The sequence below is a fragment of the Triplophysa dalaica genome, chromosome 6 (assembly GCF_015846415.1).
Source record: "Triplophysa dalaica isolate WHDGS20190420 chromosome 6, ASM1584641v1, whole genome shotgun sequence".
NCBI lineage: Eukaryota > Metazoa > Chordata > Actinopteri > Cypriniformes > Nemacheilidae > Triplophysa > Triplophysa dalaica.
Window position 1 is genome coordinate 22,208,491 of NC_079547.1, and position 23,579 is coordinate 22,232,069.

General features: G+C 36.0%; 3 protein-coding genes across 4 annotated transcripts in view; 1 reads left to right on the top strand and 2 right to left on the bottom strand.

The window, feature by feature from the left end:
* The window catches only part of rims4 (regulating synaptic membrane exocytosis 4), a 45,119-nt gene that overhangs the window by 20,822 nt on the left and 718 nt on the right, over positions 1-23,579 (top strand). Inside the window, exon 7 of one of the 2 annotated variants that reach the window (XR_008906934.1) lies at positions 19,811-19,841. The exons of the other annotated variant lie outside the window; for it this stretch is intronic. The gene's annotated coding sequence lies outside the window, so the exon portion shown is untranslated. The remainder of the gene's footprint in view (positions 1-19,810; positions 19,842-23,579) is intronic. 2 annotated transcript variants of the gene reach the window in all.
* On the bottom strand, positions 326-5,528 carry abraa (actin binding Rho activating protein a). Its single transcript, XM_056749915.1, has 2 exons — positions 4,688-5,528; positions 326-3,363 (listed from the first exon to the last, which is right to left on the bottom strand). The coding sequence occupies exons 1-2, from the start codon at positions 5,282-5,284 to the stop codon at positions 2,926-2,928; spliced, it is 1,035 nt and encodes a 344-aa protein (XP_056605893.1). The 5' UTR covers positions 5,285-5,528; the 3' UTR covers positions 326-2,925.
* Positions 15,930-23,579, bottom strand: part of angpt4 (angiopoietin 4) — a 43,205-nt gene continuing 35,555 nt past the window's right edge. Inside the window, exons 6-10 of the mRNA XM_056749914.1 lie at positions 22,177-22,289; positions 21,875-21,976; positions 21,083-21,249; positions 19,959-20,089; positions 15,930-18,152 (exon numbers count right to left, since the gene is read on the bottom strand). Coding sequence (XP_056605892.1) covers positions 17,992-18,152; positions 19,959-20,089; positions 21,083-21,249; positions 21,875-21,976; positions 22,177-22,289 — 674 coding nt within the window. The 3' untranslated portion in view covers positions 15,930-17,991. The remainder of the gene's footprint in view (positions 18,153-19,958; positions 20,090-21,082; positions 21,250-21,874; positions 21,977-22,176; positions 22,290-23,579) is intronic.

The window sequence follows — 23,579 nt, forward strand, 5'->3', positions numbered from 1 at the left end:
TGTACTGTGTGCCATTTTGACGCAAACATTTATGTCAGGTCTTAAAAAATACTAAGAGACGAATTGTATAATTTTTCATATGTTCTGAAATTACAAAAAACAGAAAACATTTATACGAGCCAGCACACAAAACTAAAGGGAAGATTCTGCATAAATAAGAATTTGTATCTCCAAAATAAACGTTTTAAGACACTTTTTTAAAAAATCGTACGATTTATTCTACTACAATGATCTTTCCATCAACACTGAAAAGTATACCTCAATGTACATGATCGTGTGTGAAGGCCATATAAGCACTGCCACATTATTGTTGAAGACTTAAATGTTTATTGTCTTTAAAGCAATAACTACGTTTTTCTCGCTCATGTTGTGTGTTAAGGGAGTAAAGCCAGATTTGCATTTAAATGAGTAACTTCTGCATCCATGTAGCAATACAGTAAATACTTGGTTTGAAACAAATCAGTCGAAAAATATCAGATTCTAAACATAAGGATTTTTCAGAATTTAGTGCCAAAAATTGTGTGTCTCATAGTTGTGATGGGCTTATACAAGTGAACGATCTGGAAAAACATTCAAAGTCGCTCAGAAACTATTGTAGATTAGCCTGTTGAGTATGACGCATCACTTTAGGATAGAACAATTTCATTGGTTATACGTTTCACGTTTCATCTTATAAGTAAAATGTCAGTAACTGTCTGAAAATACAATACGAGTCATGTTATTGGTCTGTTTATTGTAAAGACTTGGGTATACAGTAGTGGGCAAAATCTACGGTAGTAAGAGTAAAAGGCCAGTCAGGATGCCTGTATTTAGGCTTTAATACTTTGGTTTAGTATCAAGATATTGCGAAATCAGGATTGTATACTTGTTCTTCAAAACTTGCCCATTTCCACTACAAATGTTGAAAAAATTCTATAATCATTTCTTTTCATGTTAAATGAATATATTCATATTCCTATAGGAATTGTTTTCGTGACGCCTTAATCACTTGTAAACCAGAGGTCTTAATATCCCAATTGTATTGCAAAGGAGACGTGCAAGAATGTAATTCTGTTTTATGTGTACTGTATGTTTTCTTGTTTTTAATTTCCTTCCTGAATTTTTTATTCATCCTCACACGGATTTGTACCATTTACCATATCAGCTATACTTGTTGAGGGCAAAATGATCGACATATTCTTAAATTGGAAGCTGTGATATTTTTCTTTTGTGGAACTTGTTTAATCCATTATTACTCTTCATTAAATGTAAAATTAAATAATAAAACAGATAACGTCACTATTGATTAATGCACAATTTGGTGTGTTGATACTCTGTTGAAAATGGTTATACAGAATAAAATAGCTCACTCTGATTTACAAAACACAGCGTTGCTTCCATCTGAGCTCCCAAAAGCAAAGATTTAGCTGTACACCATCACAGATCTGTGAACACTCTTTTTTCCGAGTAAGAGTTATCCTGTCTGTTTCACTCAGGACTTTGTGTGTGGAGGAAATCAATTTTTAAGTGCTACTTTAAGGATAAAAAGATCAAATATTTTTTATTTGAAAATCAAAATATATTTGGGGGATTATAGTATATGTTGCCATTGCTTTGTAAAAACAGCATTCCCAGATGTTACAATAAACATTATGTGGTGACCTAAAATATAACAGTCACAGATGAGATCTCTTTAAAATCTCAGTTATTTCTCCTGGACAGAATAAATAGAGAGCAGATGGAAGCTTTTGCTGAAATCTCCTGCGTCGCAGATATGTCTCTTGACAAAAAGTGCCAGAAATCTCACAAATGTCTCCATTACAGTTTCAGAAGAGATCTCAACAATGTCACAAACTGAGCTCAAGTCTATGAAATGTTCATATGATTATTTCTAAACTTACCCAAATTCAGATGTATTCAAACAATTATACTTTTTGTGTGCACAAATAACCAGGTTTTAAAAAACAAATCAAACTTAATTGTCAAATTATAGAAAAAAAGAACATAGCATGAAAGTCAATGTTATTTTTCACGGTTTTATTTAAATTAAAACAGAAAGAATAATTTCCAAATCATAACAATAAATTCGTTTTTTTCACAATATGATCAAATATCTTCAAATATTTATAAACAAATCCTTCTGTAAGAAGACTATCATGCTTTCATTTTGAAAGAGGTCATAAAATCAAACAAAACAAAAAATACAAGACACAAGTTTGAGAACGTCAGGAAAGATCCTTTGGCTCTTAATCTAAGTGTTAAAGATTCTGAAATGTAATACAGATGAAAGAATTACAAGTAATGTGAGATTGATCCTGGACATCATTGGCATTCTGAGGACGCCTGATATTTGACGTGTGAAGAGACAAACATGAGAAGCTCTAACGTCTTGTGTAAACTGTGAGCAAGGAGTCACTCATTCTCCATCTCGAATGTAAAGCTTCTCACCACCAAAACTGAATTCTGACGCCACTTTCGAAATAAGTCATGCGCCAGAAAGGACACAGAAGATCAGATGTGTATGTCTGAGAGTTTTCTGGGACGGTCTTAAGAGTGTACGGTTTCATCCTTCCAAAGAATTTATAAATAACATTTCAGCTCTGGCTATTTTAAATGTCGAGACTTTGAATCCAATGTATTCACTTCAGAATTATTGTCACCAATGTTTTTTTATCACGTCTTTTTCCAACTCATATTTACAAGTTGTAATTCGGAAAAGATCAATCAAAAAATGTCCTCTGTTTTTTTTGCATCAACCAATGGTAAAGTTTTTTTGAAAAATTGAAATATTGTCATTATTCGTTATGCCGATATTCCTAGTGTTTTATTATAAACAACAAAGCTTTTTGTAACATGTAAAACAAATATAATATAAATATAAAACAAGTTGTCATGAGTCGTTTTGAGTTGTCATCTCATATCGTAATTCAAAAAAATAAATAAACATTAAATCAACAGAGTGATGATGACATCATCATCCTGACCCTTCCACAGCATCTCACCCTCAAAGTCCACCATCTTGTGTTTGCGGCAACGCAACAAAATTCCCACAACTTTATCTGAGATTTTAACGTAACGGTCGAACAGACGGCCGAAGGTCATGTATATGCGACCTTCTTTATCTTGTTGGTTCATGTCACGTATGATAAAGCACATCTCCTCCATCTCACGATAGATGTGCTTCTGGGCTCGGTCGGCACGTTGGGCGGTTTTCGATCCTTCTTTGGGCCGTCCGTATCCAGCGTCGCCCTTCTGGAGTCGAAGCGACATGGCGTGATCGTGGTCGAACTCTTCGCTGAAGGGGTTGAGCTTTTGACCTTCGATGTGGTTTTTGGCAAACTGTTGCCATCTGCTTCTCAGGTCATTTGTTGTGGTCACTTTAATCTGAAATGATCAGAAAGGATAAGGATGATTTTGGAGAATCAGAAACAAGGAAGAAGCGTTAAAAATTATGGCTTTTTTAGTGGATGATTAAAATGAAAATAAATTAAATAAAAAAATAAAACAAACTAATACAAAAATAAACGAATAAATGAAAAGTAAAATAAATAAAAAATAAAATAAATTACAAAATCATAAATAACTTTTTTGTAAAAAAGAACTGTGTTCAAAAATGTTTGCTTACTTTATTCTGATTCTCAATTAAAAAATTGTAAAAAAAAAAGAAAGTCAGGGATGATTTAACTGGAGACGTGAATTTGACATTGATCCATGTAAAGATAAATTTAGAAAGTAAACCGCAATTTTATATTTCAAACAGAAATGCTGATTGAGGAGCAAAAGTCATATGGATTGTAGCGCTAAACTGTATTCCATTTCAAAATAAAGGACTTTAATGCAGTGATTTTCTTTATCAAGATTTTTTTGGAAGAATATGCAGAATAAGAACAAGTTACTATTAAGAAAGCCAACAGGTTTTATTTGATCTTGTTTGCTTTCATCAATAATACAACAATATATTATTTAAGTCTAATTAAAGGTGTAGACAACTCAGGCTGTCACCAAACCGTCACATCACCCCACAGACCGCCTCTGTGTTACCATTAAATATTTCTCATGGGGTCTTCAGGGGGCACTTATTTCACAACACCACCATCTGAAGTGGTACGAAGGCACCTTGTGAAACGTGAGACGGTGAAGGCTCCGGGCCGGAGTCTGCGTCAAATACCACAGTGACACAACTGTGATGAATATCACTCATCGAGTGGAGGGGTAGTGTACTGCTTTATGAAGGTCAAATGGAAATTTCCATCGCTGTATTTATTTACATATATTCCATCGTGAAACGTGTCTGATGTTGTGATGGAACTTCACACTTGCATTGCAAGAGGGATTATATAATCAAATATATTTGGACAGTGACTTGAGCATTTGATATCTACAATATAAATACATGAGGATCACGATGGCTATCCAAAATATATAAAAGAACAGTTGCCCAAATATTAAAATTCTGAACTTCATTCCAGACTTTCTTTCTTCTGTACAATACAATAGAAGCTATTATGAAGAACGTCTGTAAACAAATAAAATTGGCCCCCATTGACTTCAATTGTACGGACACAAAACCACCATTAAGATTTTCACAAAATATCTCTTTTATAAAGAGTTTTTTGAAAGATGTGACGGCAAATAAATGATGACAGAATTAATATTAATTGGTGGAATTACAATTCAGATTCTTTAGTGTAAAGAATGATCAAAGTACCTTGGGTCTGCTGATGTGTTTCTTTGGTTCATTCTCATGTTGATCGCTATTATCGCTCAGCGACGCTTCCTCCCCGAGACCACTGTCCTCTGTATCCAAACTGCTGCTTCTAGATCCCATTTTCTTCCCCTCCTTCTGTTCCATCACCTTCGACAGCGTCGATTTCCCACCGCAGTACCTTCTCCTGGTTGGAGACTCATTCCCTAGAAAGTTTTTGGTGTCCTCTGACGTCAACTTATTGGTGTTGATCTTCTCCTTGATGGTGCTCACTACATCCTTTCCACATTCGTTCACATTCTGCGTGATTGCTTTAGTCACGCTTCCCGTCTTGATCTTGTTGTCTTCCCTGTCACCGCCGTCCACCGTTACCACACGGGGCGCGACCAAAAGTTTCATCTCATTCTTCTCTTTCTGCTTCTCTTTCTCGTCCTCAATGATGGTGTCGGGCATCCAGCCGCTCGGGATGGTGTCTTGCTTTCCGGTGTGGTCGTTGGCCCAGGTTTGCCAGCTTTTGGCGAGGCTGTTTACCATGGAAGCCACCTTGATCTTTCTGACGGCCCGGTTGAAAGGCCGGTTTTGTAGGACCGCAGTACTCATAGTTTTTATTGTGCGATGAGATCAAAGTCTTGGTAATCTGTTTGGAACCTCCAAGCGGTCGCAAGTGGCTTTTATAGGAATGCAAAGAGGAAGTCATCACAGAGATGGGCGGTTTTGACATTCCTCTTGATGCACATGGTGTCCACCCTGACCCCAAACAAGTCGATGGAATCTCCCCGGGAGTAACGGAGACAACAGGTGGCCAAGTCATGATCAAACCACAACACTTCTGTCCAACACGGCAACCAGACAGAAATCTCTCATAACATCACACCTGACTGTATATCTTGTTTTAGACGCATCCATCATGCCGAAACACAAAAATGGTGAAGGACGGCTTTAGAAACTGATGGAATTGGTTTCAAACGCATTCCCTTCTGTAGCATATTTTTGTACAGGGTGCCAGCACCCTGTGTGAGAGTCTATTTTTGCATTCTGGGTGTTGGATTGTGCATGTGCTGGCTTCAGTTGATTGATACACAGGCCTGTTCTTAAAGCACGAGCCAGGCTATTTTCAGTACGGGTCGTGCTGTGAGAAAAATACGGATGATAAGGGATTTGCACATCAAGCCTGTTTCATTTATACTGCCACGCTGATAAAAGAGCGATTAAGATAGTATTAATCTGTTCACTCTTTTCAGATGGTTTACAAAAGCCCTTTCACACATATACGGTCTTCACTGGTAAATTATTGATTAAAAGATCACGTGTGAATTATGCCTTTTCAAAACCACCAGCAAATCAATACTGGACATTTTCCAGTGACGTAACCGGTAAAGTACTGATGTGATCCTATAGCATGTGTGAACAGAGAATTGGATTACAGGAATGAGCACGTATGAGGTCACAACGTACTGACGTCAAAGCTTTCGGCAAGTCATAACATTCTGATGAAGTTCTCGCATGTTTATGTTTACTCACCACTTTTTATGGAAGTCAATCATTCAGTTACACAGTTTGAAGTCATCTAATACAATGTCGTTGAGTCAGGAGCAACTGTATAAATGCAAATGTGACACTGCCTGTGAAATCTTGTTATAATGTAAGGAACATTCTTTGAAAATAAAACTTTAAAATCTTTAATGAATAAAGCCATTTCAAAGATTGAAATGATAGTGAGATAAATGGTTGAAATCAAACTTTGATGGTTGTTATGTGGAAATTTGCATTAGCATGATTTTTAAAGACTGGGTAAAATTTTTGCCAAAAAATGAAACTATCAACAAAAATAAAGACTATGAATTTGGATATAAAGTCCGGCCCTCCCGTGGTAAAAAAAGGGCACTTCCATTATGTACTAAAAGTCCTCTATTTTCACTCAATAATTTTGTACTAAATACACCAAAAACTATTCTTTAGTACTTCCTAAGATGAACTTAAGTGTACTCAACAGTGCTATTTTGAGACACCATAAATATGAACTAAAATTTGCTTTTAATATACCATCTCTGTATTAAAAAACGTATTTAGTTACAACTTGAATCTATTTTTAGTATGTATAAGTGTACTACAACTGGTCATTCTGATATTTTACAGTGTTGCACTTTTTTAAAATAAAGATGCTACAAGAGGTACTTCACAGCGATGAAAAACTAAACTGTAAATATATTGATGAGCTAAAAGAACAAATTGATTTCTTGGGTCTATGCAATTCCTGAAGTTATTGATAAATTTCAAGGTTTGATTCAAAAATCATTTCGTTGCATTGGAATTTACAGGTTATAATCTGACATTTTTGTTAAAACTAGTTTACTAACTAATTATTCCTATTCTCCAACAAACTTTTACATTATGCAATGATTTTTCTTGACTTTCTGTGTATTTGGCACTTTTTTAGAAGGTTTGGAATATGTCAAATAGAATGCAGAAACTTTGAAGGTTGTTATCTCAAAATTTGATGAACGCTTGCTGAAACCTTGTAATTCAGATTTTAAAATATTTAATTTCAAGAAATTTCTCATAAAAATGTCTTGATATCAAAATCTCCCAAAAACATCAAATTTGATCTGTGCCACCTGCAGAATGGTTTATATTTGTTGTTTTTAATTGTAGCCGCACGAGTGCGTATACATTTCCATTGAATCGCACCCATGACCTCGCATTAAAGGCTTCTTATAAGATTGTAATGAGTTTGAACAAATTCAAGACACTGAAATGTAAGTTTGCAGCGCCTTAGACAACAAGCTGACGTGTTTGGTTAAAATCTGCCCTGAAAACCTCAAAGTGATTCTATTCTTTAATTGCTAAAGGATTATGAGAAATTGGTAAGCAGTAACTATATATCTGGCTGTCTTGTCTTGTTTTAGCTCCCACACAAGTTCCTTGAGTCTTTGAGGACAAATATAAAAGAACTGTCATTTTGGATGTCGTTTTTATCTTCCTGTTTCCGCTGATGACTCACGTATGGAGGAGTAAACCGAGATAAATATTACCACTAACACCACCAGCTGGATGCACTCACCGGCTCACATCGCTCGCTCACACACCCGGCGTTAATGCTTATTAAAAGCTTCACAGGCCGCTCAATGTAGCACCTCCTGTGTCTGTAAAAATAAAACGCCCATGACACGGATAGGTAAAGTTACAATTCAGTTCCAGAAAAGATCTTGCGATGTCACAAACTGAGCTCAAATTTGCAACGTCTACAATCAAGACTCATCAAATTAACCCAAATGACGGTGATTTAATTCTACATTAATTTTACAATTTCATACTCATAATGCATTTTAACAAATGTCTAATTTCTTTATTTATATTTTTCCTAAGGAATTGTACACAAAAACATTAACGCTAAAGGGAATTAGCATTGAAAAACACTTATTCAAGTCTATAGGAACGCCACAGCGACGTGTCTTGTAACATCTAAATTCTAATACAAATATCAATGCGTGACTGATCTCAATCAGGAAAGATTTCCATCGAGATGCATATAGAATCATTTCTTTTCTTTTCAAGCGGAAGATTTGCTGTTCTAGCGAATGGCTAAAAAAGTGTACAAAACCAGTTTAAACCATCAAACCAGACCCCTCTGACCAGCAAAGCACCTTTAGCATTTACAACATTGCCTGATTGCCAAAAAATGTCTACTACCCTGATAGCTGGGAGACATCGATGTCTGCACTTACATCTGCAAGACATTTTTTTGTCATTTGCTCATCTGCAATACATCTCCGAGACGTCATATATCAAAAAGATGTCTGTAAAATGTTTATAATTTGGAATGATTGTAAAACTACCCTTACTAAGACGTTTTTATACCGCAGATGTTATCCAGATCTTTAGCAGACATCTTCAAGACGTACTTACGAAACATCAGCTGTTTTTCATTAAGACCTTTAAAAATGTCTTTATGTAGTGCTTTTAAGCGTTATTCCAGTAGAATTAAATGAATAATGGTCTTCTATTGGATTCCATCAACCAGATAACATCCCACCAAAAGATCCCAACACATGACCAGAGACTGTTTTAGCTTCCATTAAAACGATACTATTCCCACTATAACCATTAAATCCATTAGAACTTACGTTTTTTTAGCCAGGTTTATTTAAGGTCATCCATAATATGGAATATATTGAAGTATTGTTTCACTTTGTTATTTACCTCTTGTTACATTACAGCTCTGTGGAAAAACTATGAATACAATAAAGCCCTGCATAAATGACCTATGTGTGCGCATGCACGAGTACTGTCCAAACATGACAATGTCTATTAATAACTTGTATTCTCCTTATTAATACTATCTCAATGACATCAGGTGGTTGAAGTCAATGAATTATTCTTGACTGTGTTCTATTAATAGACATATGAGCTACAAAGCGTCCACTGAACTATATATTCACCACACAATATTTTTACCTTGCTTTGTCATTGGCTTTGGTGTGCCATGTTTGAAGTGCCGTCACTTTAAAAGCTCCATTGTTTGCTTACATTCTTTCTTTATCTCACTGACACGCAAACTCTTTTTTTAAACACGACAATTTACATGCTATGTAAATAGCATAATACATGAATCAAGAATTCGTTTTTTCTGATACCATGACCATCGTCACATTTATATTTTTAGAAGAGGATTTGAGTGTTGTCATCGCACTGAGACGCCCACTCTCCGATCAGCGCTGTGTGTGATCTCTAACCATGACCACCTCATTTAGCCTTACGATGAGATCCAGTTAACAAACCAGAGAAAGCTTGCATTGTCACCAGGTACTGCATAAGCTGTTCAAAGACACTCAGATCTCTCTCTCGCTCTGTGTTGCCAGATCTCACAGACAAAAAGAAAGTTGTTTTGAACTATTGTGCTGTAAGAAAATTCTATAATTTTACTGAATGTTTCAGATGCACATATTCCATGGCCACATAATAAATGCATACATTTGACTATATTATGCTTACATACATGCACAGATCTATATACAGTAATGTACATCAGGAAAGAAAAATCATGTCTGTATATGCCAACCTTCTATTTACTGTATATATATTTATGTCTATAACTTTACAATCGTGAAGAGCTGCTAAACTGTATTTCATTGTTCCATAAACAATGACATAAAGTTATTTTCTATTCTATTCTATTCTATTCTATTCTATTCTATGCAGGCATGCACATCACATTAGCTTGACCAGTGTTAAATTAGTTTTCGTTGATTTGACATAAAAAAACCACTATGATAACAATCCTGATATTTAGTGTTTTTAGCTGGTGGACATTACGAATCAGATTAGTTTAAAATTAGTGGACGTGGCAACATTTCTCTCTCTGTCTCTCCCTAAATCTCTCACTCTCTCTTTATCTTTCTCACTCTCTGTATGTTGATAAGAAGGACTGCTGTGGTATGTGAGTCATTTTTCTCCATGACTCAGATGAGATTTTTAAAATGTGGCATGCGGCACATAGCAGCACCTGCTCATAGCGCAAGCGCACTAAATAAATCTCCTTCTCTTCTTTCTCCCTCTCACTATTCCCCTTTCGTCTATATTACTGATTTCCTCTACCTCTCTTTCTTATGCTCTCTTGTTCCTTCTCGTATCAATAGATGTAATCAGGTCTGAGTCGTTTGCTTGTCATGACCCCCGACCGCATGCAGACTGAAGTCACTGATTGTGCTTTGTCGCATGTCAGATGCGATTTGGCAGATTATTACGTGTATGTTTTTTTTTAACATTCTTCCTTTGATGTCTGCACGTGGCATGATTTTAAAAGAAGAAAATGAGCACGAACTAGTTGTACAGTGACAAGGCTGCAGTTTTAAATATAATCTATAATCTGTCATACCTAATATTAAAGTCTTTCATTTACTCATACTGGGTACATTTAAGATCCGGTAACATGCTATTTTGTGCATTCTGACTTCTTAACACTGTTAAACGTGCTGGCTACTCATGCTTAACATGGTCAACTTGTTAAAAAGCTGACCTGCGTCAAGATCGGCCATGTGTGGGCCAAAAGCTGCAGCTCATTACTCTTGCGATAGTGAGAGAAGTCAGTTGTTTGTTTGTTCACGGCATTTCATTGATGGATGTTATAAACGGTGGATATAACGCTGAATTTGGAGATCGTTTGAAACTGATAGATCCCAGTGCTAAAAGATGGCAGACATGAACCCCACGCCGTAAGTTAAACTATGTCATGTCTGTGTTTTGTTGGCAATCGGCGCATAAATTACGTGCATATTGTAAAAAAACACGAAGGAATTAATGCGAGGATGTTGTGTGCTGGTGCTCTAGTTCCGTGCCCCCTGCCTGCCTCCAGCAGTTCGTCTATTAACAGAAATAATCGTACAGCTTTATCTCTCTTTTGTTCATTTGATCAAGCTAAATACCCTTTTTTCTAAATAAAACTTTCCCTTTTTTAACGTATGCAATGCTACTGTATAGGTACTCGAGATTAATATGAGATTGGCAAAAACTGCCTGTGTTACCCGATCTTTAATATAGTAAAGGTAATCTGTATGAAATTTAGTGGCATCAAGTGGTGGGGTTGCGAAATTGCAACCAACGTCTCCACTCTACCCCTGACCCCTCCCTATCAAAGCACTATGGTGGCTGACACAGGGATACGATGTCGTCACGTTTACGCTTCTTTGCTAAAGGAGATAACTTTTTTTACGAAACCTGTTCTGTAGAACATATTATCCAATTAGTGCATGTAGATGTGACCGACTTGCTCTGTGGTGCATGCGTCTTGAAGATGAATAAAAATAGTTCACACTTCAACTATGTTTCTCAATGTAGAACAACAAAATAACTTTTTTTTAATTTACCACCTGAAAGAAATATCTTTTTATTGTAGAAATAACTAATGCTAAGGTCAAAATAACATAACGCTTCATTATGTAAGGTCTCTATACCAAGATTTGTTACAGTAAACGCTTAATCGACAGCATGTGTGGGAAATTATCGAATAGTAGAAAAAATAATTTGCTTCCACATTGTTTATTCAATGACAAACACATATAATGTTTACCGTCCAACAACTCTAAAACACGTTCACTGTATGTCAGCGTTTATGGACTGGCCTAATTTTCTTGCCTCACTGTAACCGTCATTTTTTTTTAAGTGTACAACTGACAAATCCAAATAAAATACAATAACGCCACTGGGTTAGATTTGCGTACAGGCTGAGACGAGAGTCTGCACAGTTTAAATGATTTATAGATCTGCCCATAAAAGCCCCAGCATATATTTACTTTATAACCTCTTGGACAGCAGATTGGAAACATATAATTAAAGGTGAGGGGGACAAATGCTAAATTTAAATAGAGTGTTGTGTCTAGAATTACAGCAAGAGACATACAAACCCTTCCAGAAAAATACAGCACAGCACCATTTAATGAAAAATATGTCTTACATAACACACTTAACATTTCATTAATCATATGTTAGATGAATTAGACGTGTCTGGTCTACTGGGCTATTTGCGTAACATAATTAAATAACCATGAATGCATAATGGCCAGAAACACGTGATAAATAAACAGCTTGCCATAGAGATGCATATAAACAAACAACCATAAATAAAATGCCACTGCACAAATGCATCTCTATGATGTAAACTTTACAATCCCCTGGTCACTATCATTGCTTATATTTCAGTTCTTAACAAATGTGTTTAGCTTTAAAAAAAATTGTCCACATATCAATGCCAATGAATTCATTTATTCTCTTATTAATGCATCAAATTGAATAACAACCCAACCATCCCTTACCAGAGTATCCTCATTAGACCATAGAGCTTGTGATGTGTAACTTTATGAAATGAGATGGGGAAACTGAAGAAAAGTTGAAATGAAAAGAGATCCAGCATTTTCATAATAACACTGCGTGATCTGATTCATGTATAATTTAAACACAACGAGTCAGTGTGTCAGTGCTGGGGTGCTTACGAGCTATTGATGACAGAACAGTGAGATGATGATCACATTTCTAAATTAAACCTTGATGAACCAATTACATCCGTTTACAAGACACTTGCCTGAACCCAATATGTCCTTATAGGTACTGGTGGTACCACAACAGTTAAAAATACTTCAGTACTAAATGATTACCATGTTCATAATTATGTTTTTTAGATGATTCTCCAATAAACTGCATGGAAAACAGTGGTAAAAATAAAATATAATATTCTGTCAATCCCATTTTCTTAACATAGCATTTCAATCAAAAATATACATACTTATTTTTATAACATATTTACATATGAAAAACTAAATATTTTATTTATAAATATATCGCACTTAAACAATATATAGAAAAAAGACTTATTCAGGCTAAAATGACGCTGTATGTCTGTAAAAATATATCAACATTACAGCGACTAAATGATGTCAGTTCAAACACTCTCTGAGAGTTCTGGAATTCTCAGCCTACCCTGAACTAGGTTTACGATCGATCTAGAATAGCTAAAGCTGAGTCTATGTCACACAGCCCCCCGCATTAAGAATGATAGGACTGAACAGCTGAACAGCACTGATTTGGAAAAGAGTTTAACATGCCAACATTGTGGATGAGATAAGTGGACATCAGTCACAACGTGCCCAGGGTGATCTGTCCTTACATTAACTGTGCTTACCAGTCAATACCTGATAGATGAGATTCCAAAATGTGGTGGGTTACACTCTATGAACTGCAATTGTTCAAAGCTGCTTACGACTGAAACAGTTTTTGCTCCATATTGACACAGTTCACTTATAATAGAAAATGACACTCAATTAAAAGGTTATTAGTAGGGAAAACACACGTAAATACAAATTAAACTAATACATAAAGGAAATAAAAACATCTAGAATATTCCTTAATATTCAGATACTGCATATGGCAAAAATGTCGGCATCTTCTCGAGGACTCAATATTCTTAAGACATGAAAACAAAGTCGTGTACAGTAGGAATGACTTCACTCACCTTTGGTCATACATTTCAACCTTACTAATACTAACAGAACCCTGTCACCAACTGCCCCCTACTGGTAAGATATATACTGGTTTGTAGAACAGTGATTTCAAGGTGGGTATTGAACCCATGAACGTTGTGAACACCTGCTCTACAGGTGTCTGAACTAAATGACCAGAATCTTGATAAATTAACGGGTTGCAAAAGTACATGCCTGTCAAAGAGAAAGAACCGCATTCTGGTTTTTAATTTTTCTCTGCTTTTTAAAAACTATAACCTAGATTTTCCCCCCAGCTTCTCCAGAGGAACAAGAGCCAGAGGGCCAGAGAAAAAAAGACTGAATTCAGGTCAGAGGAAGGAGGACAAAAAGCACATAGTGGATTAAATAGAGCTTCCTTTACACAGAGAATTTCTTGCTGCATTGACCTGCAACAGTGTAATAAGAAGATCAGTCTTTGATCAGAAATGCTGTTAATATGAATAAATCAATTATGCATAAACAGCAATAATATCATTTTGCACTAGTCCACACTGTAATTCTTGAAAACATGAAGATATGTTGTTTGAACTGATCGGGTCACCAGATGGCGCTGGAGAACCAAATTTCACCCACGTAGGCTATAAGACACAATTTCACGAAATACTTATTAATACGTTTGTGCATGTATTGTCTTGCGTGACTTTATGATGTTTGGTTGTTTTGTTGAAAGTTTTAGCCTTTTCCCCAGTCTGTGTGTATTTTGTCTTGTTGCTCGTAGTTGCCCATTAGCCCTACCCGCTTTCACAAACATTAAACGTGATAAATTTACATGATTTGTCGAGTCAAGATTCCCTTTAAGGATATCTATTTTCAAAGAGCTGCTGGTAGAAATTTCAACAATAGAGAACGTGAAGCTGACGTCATGCCCTATGCTGCATGTTGCAGTGGCGCCGCCATCTTGGGAGGATAATACTCCACAGCTATAATTGTTTTGATAAGTACCGTTGTTTTGTTTGATATGGACAAATCAAAAGTGATAGAACAAAAGGCTTTTCCTGAACGACAGTTTTTAACACCGCAAGACCGACCTACATCATTTATATTTCCTAATCAAACCAGAAAAACGAAACGCTGCATTGAAGGCACTAGCAGCCATCGTCACAAGATGGCGCAACAAATATCGCGGCATGACGTCGAATAACAAGCTCTATAGAGGATATTCCTTTGTAAGTCACAAGGTAGAAAGGATCACCTTCGAGTCCAGCTTGAATAATTGCGTGTTTTAGTCCTCCTATTGAATGCAGCCATTTTGCCTTTTACCACTCAAGGGAGCGTTTCCCGGCTTGTTCATGAGGGATAGTGACGTCATTGTATACCCTGTATAATACGTTTCAAGAGAGCGAGCGTTTACGACGGCGACGTTTCCGTTTCTTTTACTGCACTGATAAAGGGTTGTAATCATTCCTTCAGAAATCACAGGTGAGGTTCAGGTGTGAGTGACAGAGAATGTAAGCGAATCCAGACATTTTTAAATAATAAACGTGTGACATTCGGATCATGCTTTTGTATTGCGTTATCCACTGCTGGTGGATTAATTGTTTACCAGTTTGTAGCAGAGCTTCTCAACGTTAGAGTTATACTGGGCCGCCATATTATTTTCTGTTTTGGTAGTTAAATACATGAACAAAATGCATAGTTTGGGGCATGATTGTTTATTATTAATATTAAATATCACATGATGAAATTTTATGTAGGCCTATTCCCATCATTTCATTATATTTCTTTCTTTCTAAATTTCTTTCTTTCTTTAAATTTCGGAATACTTTTTTTTTAATTTTAGGACTCAAGGTCACAATGAGGATGACTTTAAATCAATATTCTATATAATGCAATGTTACATTTTCCTGGTTTGATGATTTGCAGTATTCTACATATGTCAGCAATTAGAGGTTGTGTTGTATATAACTTTAGAGTATTTCTTTTTTGTAAGATTTGAACTTGAAACATTTTGGTTTTAAGGCCAACACCAAGGCTACTGGAAGTGACCATCCATGTTAGGAGAGCTGTGAGTGATTTGCGATAACATGAACAGGCATATCTGTGACATAACACCTTCTAACTCATCATTACTGAGTGCAGTAAAGATCACGTATGTTGCTTGTGTCTGAGTGTGACTTTAGTGAGGTGTCAGGTAAAATATGTGGTACGAAACTGATTACATGACGGAAAAATGCACCCACTATCTTATGTAAAAAGCACTTTATTGCTCTTGCAGATCTCACAAAACAAAACAAAAATGAAGATTTATCATACAAATATAGGCATTTTACAGAAGGAATGTTTTGCGCTTCCGTTGTTCTTGGCGGAAAGATGGACTTGAGTTTAAAGTAAAAAACATGAACTAGGAAGCAAATATCTCAAGAGACAAAACAGCCTTTGGCGTATTCAACATTATTTAAAAAAGCTACTATCCATTTCGATTGCGTAGCTGATCTTCTTATGTTCCTGCAAAGTTTTATTATGCAATGAAAGGTTTATTGGCTAAAAGAAGTAATACATGTTGAAAGGTTTACGGTCAAAAGCTAATACTGTGAAGCAGCAACTTTATAACCTCATTTATATCAGTTGTAGAGACATTCAGAGTATCTGCCAACAGGGTGAACCTCTTATTTTGCTCCTTAAAGTGCATCCTTCAAATATACTCTACATGACTTTTCATACATTGGAAGAACAGGTCATTCTAAATTTAAAGAATACAAAGACATCAGTAAACAAAATATAGCATTTTTCTTTCACACACACACAAAAACGAACAAATCACATGAGTGAGGCCAACTTTTCTTGGGCCGGACACATACTTTATGTAAGTATGCAAAAACCAACCCAGTTTCAAGGCAGTGAAATTTAGAATCTATTAATTCTTGCTCACGAATTTACCTCTTTTTTTGTGTCAGTCAACATGACTTTCAATAAGCAGACCGCGTGCATACATTTATAACCTGATATCAAAAATGGTCATAAGTATTTAAGGAGGTGGCTCTCCCAACACCTTATCCCAGCCCAAACCCCTAAAATCACAGCCGCAAAGGCTAATTTTGCTAAAACGCTCCAATTTTACAATCTTGCAAAACAACAATTAAGGCCCACACTAACCCTGCCCCTAAACCAACGTCACAGGGGCAAATCAAAACATAATAGGATGTACAAATGAGATTGTAGGGATTCACACGAATGAGCCACTTCGTGAAACAGGTAGCCTACGAATTCCCATCAGATTGCGTCGATATGTATTCACGATATGGCGTATGAAAATATCTTAGATTATCGTGCTGGGTGACACAAAAGAAAGAAGAAATCTGTGTCTATGAACACAAATTAATAGATTACATTTCGTGACAATGTCATCAATTCCCGTAAAACTGTGTTGCAACAACAAACGTGAATACAAGCACACAGTCCCATTGTACATACTTCGCGTATTCTCATCTTGCGATGGTAGTATCAAACCTAAGGAGTCATGGCATTATCTGTAAATGTCCATGCTGATGTGTTATCATTCAGGTAGCTACCCAATAAGATTTGTATACCTGGGGAACGTTAGCCATTAGCATTTCATCTCAATGACAGTAGGCTATTCAGGTTGGCTCATCTTGAGGGGCTAAATTGTTCATGTTACCCAGATCTTCCGTGTTTCTGCTTTTGTTCATTATGCGTTCTGTAATTCCCGTCGCATTGATGATACAATATACACTTGCGTTACGCATTACCTTTGGACGCAATTCAGAACATTGACATATAAAAATGAAGCTAGAAGCATAATAAATGCACAATATCAAAATATCCAGTTATGAGCTATTGTTAAAATACCACACAAATATGAAGGTGCATTTGGTGTTCGTCTGGACAGCATCGACTGTTCAAAATAAGTCCAAAAACATGAAGAGCCTCACTGAGTCTTTTGTTTATAATCAGCGTGAGTTTTTAATCCCTTTAGTCCTCCTAAAGTTCTCAGTGTTCTTCTGGCACGGGGGATTATTTGATGCCACAACAATGACCCTTGTCAAAGCATTGTTGACATTGTTTCAGTTTGTGAGCCGTACGTCCAGAGAACAGAAGTTGTGGGTCTGAGAAAGAGAAATGTGCTTTGAAGGAGAAATCGCAGAGCAGATATGAGGTGTTTTTAACATTTCTGTCTTTCTGATTTGCTATAAAACATCGGCATTCGTACGTTCCTGATTGTTTGTCAAATATCTTTCAGAACTGTGTTGCTTGCGAGGATGTTTGTAAGGCATATTGGTTTGAAGGTTCATTCGACGTGATAATACTCAAATCGCAATGTTAGAATTCAGCTGGTCGGATCATCATGGCAGTCGATTGCAGGGAATAGCTGGGTCCTCTGAAGTGATGCCACTTAATCCCATTGAGTTTGCGGATGTTGTGACCCACTGTGTAGTAGATTCCATTCAGGTTGGAGAGACCACATGCATCAAACCACCAGCCTGTATGGATCGAAAATACATGGGAAAAATATTCAGAATACTATTAAAGCAATAATTATTATTTGTTGTATATGTCTGTATATTAAAATCGAAAGTTTGGAAACAATCGATATTTTTGTAATTCCTTTTAGTGTAGATGGTTTCATCAGACGCATGTGGCTGGCCCGAAGTTAACTTCTGGTCTTTGTTTGCTTATAATATAACATTTTATTTTATATGAAATTCATTTTATTATTCATTTATATTAATCATTTATTGTATATAAGTTGTATTAAATACTGAAACTGATTTTTTTGCAGAGGTCTACGGAAAATTAAGTTTGAGCCACATGACGTTTGATTGTGTTGTTGCTGTAGAATTGTCTATAAAAAAATAAGTTTCTTTTAAGTGTTTAAAGTTTTTCTAGTATGCACTTGTATACCAGTAAATATACTATTTTAATACTGCTTGTGACTAAATTGACACACTTTTCAATTTATTTTTAACTATAGAAGGTTTCATCATACGCAGATGCCTGGTCTTCCGGTCTGTGTTTGGTTATATATTTAATTGATATTAAATCAATTGATATATTCATATAAATATAATATTAAGTTAAATTAATTTATAAATATAACTAAATGTATATTTATATTAATAACTTGTCGCATATTAATTGTATTAAATGAAATTAAAACGACTTCACATTTATTGCGTAGGTCTATCAGAAGTTAAGTTACGGCCTCATAAAGTTTGTTTATTCTTTTGCTGCTGAAACAGTCTGTACTTGAAATGTATAAGTAGTTTTACAACTATACTTTTCTGCAAGTACAAAAAAGCAGACTTAAAATATATTTTCTTATTTTTGTTCAAAAGTCGTAATAGCACACTTTACTCAACCTTTTGATGTAAAGGATTTATTAAGGTTTAAAAATGTGGTCGTACTGAACCACATCACGAAACCTCTTGACCCTGTCCTCTGTATAATGTCTTATATCGACCCATTTCTTAAGAGATTCTTTATCTCTCCGTGGACGGTAATTGACGGTAAGTGTATACCGTCCCAAGGTGTGCAAGCTGTGTTTGTTAAATCTGTCATAGCAAACTGCAATTCTTCGATAAAAACCATACTTTCCCTTTTCTGAGAGGACACGGTCGATCTAACTCCGATTAAATCAATATCGTCTCCCACAACACATGTTTAGTTTGGAATGGAAGCACAGAAGAATCCATCTCTGTATCTTTTGATTATGATTTAAAATGCAAACAAAAAGGCCACGTGAAGGTCTCAAGTCGGTTTGACGGTAATCAACTACAACAACTTACAAAATTGTGTCGCAATGGACACGATCAAAAAGCTGTTTAGGAGTTCAGGGGTGTAGAATCTTAGCTAAGAGCAGCTGTCGAGTAAATTGTTTGGATGGGGAGTGTTGAAGGTGAGGAGACATGGACTTTTAATGTGTTTAATGTAATTGTGTGTTATGGTTTAGACTTCTTAGAGGGATGAGAATTTGGATGATGTTTTTGATTTTATTTCTAGATCGAAGTGAAGATAATGAGAATCTATGATGAATCTAAAATGAGTTTAGTCTTTTATGTAACAAGTATGACATGTCAAATTATCCGAATTATATGCTATCCTAAGATTTTGATGGTGCTTTTTTTCTTGTGTTTCACAGAAGAAAGAAGGTTGTTCAAGTTAACACACGGGTGAGTAAAGGAAGATTTTAATTTTGTGTGCGAATGATTTCTTTAATGCAAAACTGTAGCTGCCTTGAATACAAATTAGTGTTACTCCTGTTTAAAAAAAAAAGTGTTGTAGCTCACCTCCCGTCATCATGAGGGCGCATTTGCAATTACACTTATCGTTGTCGGCGTCCCGGGTGCTGAAACCTGTGCCGTTTGATGCTAAACTGCTTTGTTGTCCGGCTGTTCCGCTATAGCTGCCTAGTGAGAGCCTGAGGAAAAAACAGGTCAGGATTACTGAACACTTAATAGACGAGTGCAGGGATGACATATTTTTCATGACCAACCCGGAAGTTAGTGCCGCACAGGTTCCCTCATCCGAAAGCCTGTTAATTTTTCCCATAGACTTTTGAAAGATAGAAAAAAATAAGCTTTGTCTACGTTTTGTCTATCAAGATAATCTTTGGCAACTAACACAATATAACCTTTTTTGAAGCCTTAATACAATTGCAAGAAGTAAAACATGATGTTGTGAACAGACTACAGTACAGTCGCTTGATGTCAACGTCACCACCACCAAGCCTCCAACAACCTTTTCGAAATGGACTAAAACATGTTCCATGGCAGGTCATTTGTCTGTGAATGAATCTCCATCCACGTTTTTCAAGATTTGTGGCCATGCTACATTATTTGTAAGATTTGTATGCGTTATGAAGTTTAATGTCCCCGCCAAAGGATATAGTTAGCTTTCAGGAACTTATAAGCAACCATCGGTTATAAAACACGATACAACTTTAAAAATCACATGCGGGTTATTACTGCCTATTTTATGTCGTAGAATATGAGACACGTTCAAAAAACGCATCTAGTGGTAAAATGCTAACATGCTTATGGGTTTTAAATATAAAAATATGCAATCTTTGAGTTACTCTATAGTGTTCTTTGTTGGACTTTAAAGATTCAAATTTGTATTTTCTCCATTATGTCTCACAAACAGTGTTATTTTTCTTTAGATGATTTTTAGGAACATCAAATACAAAATATTTTACTTTCATTCATTGAAAATTACACATGTCTCTGTCTCTTGCAAAATGTATGTGTTATGCATTTTGTGTGCAATCTTTATTATAAAACGGTCAGTTTTGGTCCTTGATTCTGATTGGCTGAGCGGAGTTGTAAGCCATTATAAAATAGGCTACCCCGGTAACCCACTGCGTCTTGGAGCATATTGCTTTAATAAACAAAATGGCTTTCACACAACATACCTGTACTGTTGTTTTTCACTGGCCAGCTGAAATTTGTCATAAAGTGTGTAGGCACCATTGTCCTCCCAGTCTCGAAGTTCCACTCGGAGGGAGTACTGGGCTTGACTTGTCATCAGATGAACGGCCTCATTACCCAACCAATGCTCTCCACTGGGATCACCAAATCCCTGCGTGATGGAGAACATATAACATCCATTGAAAAAAATCTCACTTCGTGTCCAGCTATGAATGAAATGCTGCATTAGACACAAGGCAGATGTTTTTATTGTTACATTGTCAAAACATGATTAATAGTTTCCCAGAACAGATGCTCTTCGTGTTCTTGGCACGCATTGCATTGGGAAAGTGCAGTATTGATTTCACAGCTTATTCATTGGCTACAACATATTTAAACACTTAAAATATCAGAAATAAGTGCTGTTTAGACACAATTTTAGGGCGTTTACAGATATGTAGTTGGTTTTCTTTGTTCCAAAAAAAAACATTTTTTGTAACACTTTACAACAAGGTTGCATTTGTTAACATTAGCAAATAAACTAAAAATGAACACTATAGATGTTCAACATTTATTCATATTTGATCATGTAAGTTGACGCTAAAACAATTGTTCATGTTTGTTTATTGTGTATTAACTAAAGTTAACGGATACAACTTTTGATTTAAAAATGTATTCGTAAATGATGAATTAACATGAACTTGGATGAATCAATTCTAAAATATAATGAGTTGTTTTTGTCTGGTCATGCGATCTCAACATGACGGCCCCTCTGAAGCGTTTGTGTTTTTGCTCACCATTTTGTACTCTTTCCAGCCTCTCTGGAAGTTTAAACTACCATTGATTCTTCGCTGGACTACCGTCCAGCCACCTCCACTCGTCTCCATATCACAAAAGACCTACGAAAACAATATTTACATTCATTGTTTTGATTTATGTGGTAGACCCTTTTATGCAAAGTGCATTCAATGTATACATTTATCAGTATGTGTTCCATCACAGCATTTATTTGGATAGTCTTTTTTCCCATCTGCATCCTGTACATGCTTTATATGATAGCCAAGATCACGTCGTACTTGTGAAAAAACACATCCCACACCTTTGTCGGCTCAGTCATGTCTCCAATGTAAATGTGGTAGACACCACTGATGTTGTGTCCAGATTTATAGGCCTCGGCACAGTCTCGAAACCGCTGTGGAGACGGTGAGAACCCTGAGAAAAAAAACAAATGCATTTATTTGAACACAAAGCCAGCAAGCAGCCAGCAAAAGATGAAAAATATCTAAATATCTTGGTGCCTGTGTAGACAAGTTGTGTGGATGAAGCTTTGGATCCGGCATGTGCCATATCTTCCAGTACTATGAGATTTATATTCATATTTGAGAATATAAAAAGGCTTAGTCGTCTAGCTCGGGATGAGTCATTTAAACATTTTGGTTCCAACAGAATGTTTGTTCATCAAGCTTCGGGGGACTTTATTTTAAAATCCAGTACATTTGGTACTTGAAGCGAGCCCCCGCATGAACATTTATAAACTGACATGTATAAAATGTTGGAGTCTTGATTTAGCAGAGCTTATCGCTGCGTGTTATTGTGACGCATGTGAACTTCATCCAAGACCGAAGAGAACGGTGCCAAAGACATCAGGAGCGAGAGCTTGTATTCTCTCCGTTTCTATGAATCATGGCTCCTCGATTTGTCATTAGTGTCACATTTAATTAACCAGACAGTTGAGGTCATGTAGGAATCTGCCACCAGATTTAAGGACTTTTGTATGACCCCAGAATCGAACCAGTGTTCTCAGATATGGGATGTTATACCGTTGCACCGTGTTTTAAAACGGCGTGTCATTTTTCCTTCCTCACAGAGAGCTCAAAGTTGTCAACAACAAAGTCAATCAATGTTGGGTGTTTAAAGTCATAATGTGACACATTTCAGGGTTAAACAGAAAGGTCAATGAAAGAAATGATTTTATCTTGATGGGATTAATTGCAGACACGTGTAAACAGGCTGAATTTGTGTCAAAACATCAAAAGTGTAAATTAAGTCTCAACGAAATCAAAAGTGAAGTTTTTTGGCTTCTAGTATAAACATTAGCTTTATTAGACAGGCGCGACAGTGTAGACACGGTGTTAATGGGACAGTTCACCCAAAAATGTACATCCTGTCACCGTTTACGTACCGTCAAGTTGTTCAAAAACTGTATAAAATTCTTTATTCTGTTGAATAACACAAAAGAAGATATTTGAAAAAATATAGGAAACTAAACCATTCTGGCGCACCATTGACTACCAAAGTAGTTTTGTTAATTACTATGAAAGTCAAAAGTGCCCAAGAACTGTTTGGATACAGACATTCTTCTAAATATCTTTTTCTTATGTTTACACAGGTTTAGAATAATTTGAGTAAATGATAACAGAATTTTCATTTTGGGGTGAACTATCCCTTAAAGGATATCTATATACGAATGTGCTTTAAAACAATGACAAAATTCACATTTAG

Bases quoted from the DNA above. Each gene is read 5' to 3' on its own strand.
- abraa (XM_056749915.1), bottom strand. From the start codon at position 5,284: ATGAGTACTGCGGTCCTACAAAACCGGCCTTTCAACCGGGCCGTCAGA. The intron at 3,364-4,687 runs GTACTTTGATCA...TGATCATTTCAG, and splicing joins AACACATCAGCAGACCCAAG to ATTAAAGTGACCACAACAAA.